General features: G+C 51.0%; 1 protein-coding gene across 2 annotated transcripts in view; it reads right to left on the bottom strand.

Moving 5' to 3' along the window:
* Positions 1 to 671: 671 nt before the first annotated feature.
* POP1 (POP1 homolog, ribonuclease P/MRP subunit) overlaps positions 672 to 6,640 on the bottom strand; it is a 32,093-nt gene continuing 26,124 nt past the window's right edge. For both annotated transcript variants that reach the window (XM_028533903.2, XM_036031285.1), the window contains exons 15-16: positions 2,420 to 2,761; positions 672 to 1,468 (exon numbers count right to left, since the gene is read on the bottom strand). In XM_028533903.2, coding sequence (XP_028389704.1) covers positions 814 to 1,468; positions 2,420 to 2,761 — 997 coding nt within the window. In that variant the 3' untranslated portion in view covers positions 672 to 813. The remainder of the gene's footprint in view (positions 1,469 to 2,419; positions 2,762 to 6,640) is intronic.

Raw genomic sequence — 6,640 nt, 5'->3', positions numbered from 1 at the left:
AGCCCCGTTCCCCAAAGCAGTCTGACCTTGGAGTCTCCCTGGGGGCTGGGGTGGGGGGCGGTTTAACACATTTCACAGAAAGTGTTTTTGAAACACTCCTCCATGGCTTTGAGAAGTTCTTGGCAGAAACAAAAAGCTCAGAAAAACAAACTCTGCGGGTCCTGTCCTGGTCAACAACGATGAGGACGATGAAAACAAGAGACCCCCATCGCGACCCCACCCCGGCACTGTCGCTGTGCCCACGCCCGCCTGCAGAGGGCAGCACGCGCTTCCCCTGACTTCCTCCTTCTCGGTATCGGACGTTCGGCGCGCCGACTGCAGACAGAATGAGCACCGCTGGACCGGCGGCCCGTGTCTTATGTACAAATGCCGGGCATGTAGTCTTTTACTCTTCTGCAACAATGAGATCATTAAACCACCACTGCTGCTTCCCACATGACCACAAAGTTTCAAAACAGACTTGCCAGCCTTTTGTTTCTAATAAAACGAAGGGGTGGGGGGGACGTGAAAACATAAAGTTTCTAACTATTTTCAGCAAGGATGACACAGGCCAAGAAATCATAACAGAAAAGCCTGTGGCTGTATATGCCAAGTAATTTCAACCTATTACAGCAAGAACAGAAAAGGTGGAAATCAATGAGGTTACTGGAACAATGTAAACATTTCATCTATTTGCATAATACGTAATTTTTTTATTCTTGTTTCCAAGGAATTTCACATATTTCAAAGCAAAAGACAGCTGAAACCAAACCGGCCTACGGTGGAGCAGGCAAGCAGCTGTCACCTGCGCCCCGGCAGGAGTGTAACCGGCATTCACAGCTCGATGGCTATCCTCGCAAACCGGTACTGCGGAGAGGCGGGGGGCCGCAGCAGCACCAGGCCCCTCTGCGCTGCCGGCTGCCTGCACAGCGTATCCAGCAAGCCCGTCAAACTGACAAACCCCAGGGCCTCTCCACAGCCCACAGCCATGGAGAAGTCTCCCTGGGTGACAAAGCCCAGGAGAGCTCGGGAGCAGTGAGAAGTCACGTCGGGAAGGGGACCTGACCACAAGCCCAGGGTCAGAGCCGGGAGCCCCACCGCAGGGCCCCCCACCGGCAGGCCCTCAGACCCGGCAGGTCCGTGGTTCTGCCTCTTTTCTACTTTCTTCTTCTCTTTCTGTTTCCGGATCTTGCTCTTGAAGGGGTCGCTGTGCTTGGGCTCCTGGGGCCCACAGTAGAGCCGATCCCGGCCGAGCTGCAGGAAGTCCTCCTCGGCTGGGACACAGATCATGGTGCGTGGCTCCGGGCTGCCCTTCCCCAGCAGGGACAGGCTGACCCACACCAGGGCCCTGGGGAAGCGGTCCAAGAGGGGCAGGCAGGCCTCCGGGGTCAGGTCTCGCTGGCCCCTGCCGGGAGCACGCTGGGCTGCCCGTCGGCCCCCACAGCTGGGCCCGCACCAGGCTGACAGCTGCTTCAGTGCCGCTCTGCTCCTTCATGTTGGAGGACATTTCGTTCAAGGAGGAAATAAGCAATTAGAAGATTAGGCATTGCTGGAGTTAATTTAATGTTTTATACTCTGTACGAAAGGATCAAAATTCCAATTTTTTAAAAAATTTAAAATAAACATTGATCATTTTTATAATCATATTTTACTTTTCATGTGCCTACTATTCCGGGACAGAAAGACTAAAGGTTTAAGAAGCTGAAGGCAGAGGAAAATAATAAGACAGTGAGTGGGAGAGAACCTAAGGTTACAAGCGCAGTGAGAGGATTAAAGAGCAGCTAATGTTTTCATTAGAAAAGAAACTGTAAGGAAGTTGGATGAAAAGTAAAAAAGGACATGAAATTATGAGGTTACTGTACAGAAAAAGTAAGTATAAGGCAAGAGGGGTGAGCACTTTTTAAAAAAATCAAAGCACAAAATAAATAAGAAAAATCAGAGCCCAGAATATAGGATAATTGATGAGCAAAATCTAGTCGCCTGCATCGGCAGTGACAGTGGAACGCATTTTACACGATGGTCTCCATGTGACAACACCACAGTGAACCGACACCTGACCGGCCACACACTCAGATCACCCACAAGGAGTGAGAGAAAGTCTGAGTCAGTGACTTAAAGCGAACAGCGAGTTGGGGAGGGTTCTTCATTTACCTACAATGCACTTGGCGGGGAGGCACCGCTTTGTGAGCAAAGACTAGAGGAAACACCCGTTTAAAGGGGCTGCCTTGATTTCAGGTCTGCTGCCGACATCCCAAGTCTCTCGCCAGGGAGCTTCATGCCCCAAGTGAGATGCAACCTGGCTGTTGCCCGGGGCCCTCTGTGAAAGTCCAAAAACTTGCTACAGCTTTGCCTGAAGGAGCAACGATAACTTTTATGTCCTCCGGCCTGGTCAGTATTGAAAGAGTCGACCCAAAACGTGTGTGAAGTCATGTGCACTTACCTCAGAACACAGAGGAGGCTGCCAGTGGCGTCCTGGCCTGGCAGCCCCGCAGCCCCCGCCTGGGCCGGACACTCCGTGTCCCTTTCTCCCTCGGGCCCCCTGGCGTCCTGTAGCGGTGTGTCGGCTTCATCAGGCGCCTGACGGGGTTTTTCAGGCGTGGGAACGCAAGGCACCTCGTCTCCTCTCAGGTCGCTCCCCTCCCCTCTCGGCGGGAAAGCTCCAGGTGACCCCTCCCGGGCCTGGACTCTCGATTCCCAGTCTCGAGTTAGCTGCTCCCAGGGACAGCAGAAAGGGGCCAGGGTGCCCAGCTTCACGTAGTTGGGCCGTTTGGCAGGAGGGCGTCTAATGAGAACCAAAGGGGAGAGCCAATGTTGAATAATTTAGGACTAGACAATTAAAATAATTACAGCCATTGTACTATAAAACAAAAACACATTCTACTATAAAATAAAAACAAATATACAAAGTTTTCTAAGAAAGAGAATAATGAAAGACAGCCAACTCTAAGAGCCAAACTTTTCTGTTTCCTTCATTTTTATTTTCACAGGTAACACGTCCACAAAGTAGCCCCGTGTGGCCACCACACAACCCCAGGGGCGCCACTCCCGAAGGCTTCGCGTGAACGATGTCCCTTGTGCAGCGGTGTCCATGCACATTTACAAGGTTCTCCGTTACACTCGTGTTTCTTTCATTTTTTGCTCATTTTTACACAACAGTGGCATACCAGCTACAGTCTTTTTTGCCTAACTTTACTTTTTTTACTTAACATAATATCTTGGAGGTCATGCATATCAATCTGCTGAGATCCTCATTCTTTTGTAAAAGGCTGCATATCTCACCCCTATTTATTCAGATAGTCCCCTATCGCAGTTTATTTTCAAACTTTGCTTTGACAAGCAGTTGCAATGCATGACCTTGAGCAAGCACAAATTCCTGGGCATGGAGGCACTAAGGCAGAGTACTATTAGCATTTGCAATTCTGACCGATGTCTCCAAATCGCCCTCCACAGTGTAGTACCAGTCGGCCTTTCCAGGAATACCTGAGTGAGGGCCTCTGAGAAACCCCGTTAGCCAGTGAGAACCAGGGTCTGCTCTGGTTCCTACTGACCCCAACAGGTGGGGGCAGTCCAGCTGCTGCCCTTCTGGGCTGGAAGACTTTCAGGGGGCCCCAGACTGTGTCCTCAGGCTGACGGTCTCCCCGGGACAGGCCCAGCCGTCCCTTCCCCCACTGACGTCTCACTGCGTGCCGTGCCATGGGACCCCAGGGGTGTTCCCACATCCCAAGAAGGGCAGCTGGTGAAAAAGTCCCAGGATACTCGTCTCACCCAGAGACCTTTAACACACTTAAAAATGTCCAACTTCACTAGTAAACAGGCAAACAAAAATCCTTAGTGTGTGCATCTTTTTTGGATCGAAACCAGAAATCTTGTTCATGGGGGTTTGCCTAAGGTCTGTGCTTTCTTTCCCCTACAGCTCCTCTCAGCAGCGGCCATTTCTCCTCCACCTCTCCTGGGCCTGGCCCTGGGCAGACGCCCCCAGACCAGTTTTCCTCTCTTTTCTCTTCCACGACCCCAGCTCCCCTGAAGCACAAACCGCCACACAAACCATGGGCTCTCCCTCCACCGACGCCCCAGCCACCCCCATTCATGGCTGGGCTGCCTCCCCCTCCACCACGACTGCTGTCAGTCTCAGTGCCTTCGGCACCTGCGTACACCATCCTGTTTGCACCCTGGCCTCCCAGAAACGCTGGTCCTTGTTCCACGTCTTCACTCTGCCTCACCCACCCACACAGGCTCACCGGCATTCTGGTCATCCCTACTGCTGGCTCCACCTTAAAAATCTCAATTTCCAGTATCTTCCACTCAGAGGGAGGCCTCCTGTTTTTCCAGCCCATGTACCTGTCCTCGGCAACAATTCCTCCACCACTGAAACCCCCTATTCATTTGCCGTGTCCTCACGGCACACCCCTGTTCTCACACCTCTCTCCTAGTAAGCTTAGACTACGTGGGTCACACGAGAGTCACTTCCTCACGTACACCCTCAAACTCCCTCCACACGGCCAAGCCCATCCTGGTTACTTTCAACCTCCACCTGCCCTATGCCAGGCCCTGGCTGGCAGAACACGGCTGGGAAAGAACACACAGGTCCTGAATGTTCTTACCATAAACACAAAACTCAAGTGGATTATTTATACTTCTCCAGTCCATTTTGTCTTCCACTCTCCCAGAACACTGTTTCCATTGATTCCACTCTCCTCAGATCTCCGACAGCCTTCCCACTTTTCCTATTCCTAGCTTATAACCTCGCCTCTTTTTTCACTGAGAAAACGGTCAAAGCCAGGAGAGTACTACCGAGTCTCTCTGCCAGCGTCAAACCTACCTCAACCTGTGCTCATGCCCTGGCTGGTGTGGCTCAGTGGATTGAGCGCAGGCTGCAAACCAAAGGGTCGCCAGTTCAATTCCCAGTCAGGGCGCATGCCTGGGTTTCGAGCCAGGTCCCTAGTGGGGACCACGTGAGAGGCAACCACACACTGATGCCTCTCTCCCTCTCTTTCTCCCCCATATGCACTCCTATGTTAATTGCAGTGTTATCTACAACAGCCAAGACATGGAAACAACCTAAGTATCTACCAACAGAAGAATGAATGAAAAAGGACACACAATGGAGTATTACCCGGCCACAGAAAATGAAACCTCACCACCTGCAACAACAGGCATGGACCTGCAAGGTAGGATGCTGAGCGAAACAAGTCAGGCTGAGGACAAAACCTGTGTGATTCCACTTAGATGTGGAATCTAGAAAGCAAAACAAATGAACAAACAAAAATCGAAACAAACAGATACAGAGAACAAATGATGGCTGACGGAGGGAGCCCGGAGAGGGTGAAGACGGGGGAGGGGCCCAGGATGAACAGACTTCCTTCCACCCACAGGACGGAAGGCACGGCACAGTGCAACACAGTCAGAATTGCCGCAAAACTCTGTCCTGGGACTGGCGGTCAGCGGACTCACCACGTGATCGCTTGGTAAGGTACATACATAAATGCTGCACACCTGAAACTAAGACTGCATATTGACACTATTGTAATGAAAAACAAGCCCAAGGAGGGCAAAAGCAGACTTTGCCTGCCTTCTCCTGCCGCAGCCCCAGCGCTTGGAAAGGTGGTCGACGTACAACAGGCCTGAAATAATGTAAAGGTGCATATGGACGGGCTACTCACAGAAGCACATGGCAAAAAACCAGAACTCACCTGAAGGGCCACTGATAAACTGTACTACAGCCGTCCCGGGGTCCTGAGCAGCCTCAGTTACATCTGAGCAAGGGCTGGCTGACTACACTTAGGCTAAACCCGGCCCTCAGTCGGCTTTCTGCGACCCATGAGCTGAGGATGGTTGTTTACATTTTTAAGCAGTTGGAAACAAACAAAAGACTAATACTTTATGGCACATGAAAATTATATAGGAAATGCAAAATTGAGTGTCCCCAACGTGAGACTGGAACACAGCCATGCTCGTTCACTTAGGGGTCTCCTGTGGCCTCTTTTGCGTCACAAAGGCTGAGCCAAGCGGTTGCCATGGAAACTAAAGGGCCCACAAAACCAAAAACATTTAGGATCTGGCCCTTTCCAGAAAAAGGTCACTGATACTTGGTTTTAGAATCACACTTACTGATATGGGAAAACTATCCATTACATAGCATTGAGTTTAAAAAGCAGGTTGCAAAATAGTATATACAGTACTCTTTTTAAAAAAAAAATGTATCTATGAAAAATCTGTATGGATAAAGAAGTCTAAAAGGTAAGAAATAAGTATTATTGCCAATTATTCTTTAACAAACAACAGAAGCCCCTGAGCTCCCTGTTACAGGAGGCACAGGACAGATAATGCACAACTGCCGAGAGCTCACAAGCTGGCACCCCAGGGGTGTGTGTGCCCCACTCATTCCCCCAGGCATTCATTCCTTCCCAGTCACCCGTCAGTCTACAGTTTGGGGCCAGCCACTGCCTGTCTCTGTGGCTGCTGCAGCACGGAGGAAAGCCCAATCGTGGAGCTCACAGGGGAGGACCTGCACCACTCAATTCTGTACTCCCTCATCAGTCAACAAGTAACAGTGATGATGGCCCACTGTGCGCCACTGTGGAGGCTGCAGATGCCACAACGAGCAGAGTTCCTGGGTTTCTGGGAGCCCACGGTCGCGCAGGAAACACAGGTTCCCAATGCT

This window comes from Phyllostomus discolor, chromosome 7, assembly GCF_004126475.2.
Source record: "Phyllostomus discolor isolate MPI-MPIP mPhyDis1 chromosome 7, mPhyDis1.pri.v3, whole genome shotgun sequence".
NCBI classification, from domain to species: domain Eukaryota; kingdom Metazoa; phylum Chordata; class Mammalia; order Chiroptera; family Phyllostomidae; genus Phyllostomus; species Phyllostomus discolor.
Note: the sequence above shows the minus strand (reverse complement) of the source record. Positions and strands in the feature narration are given on the sequence as shown.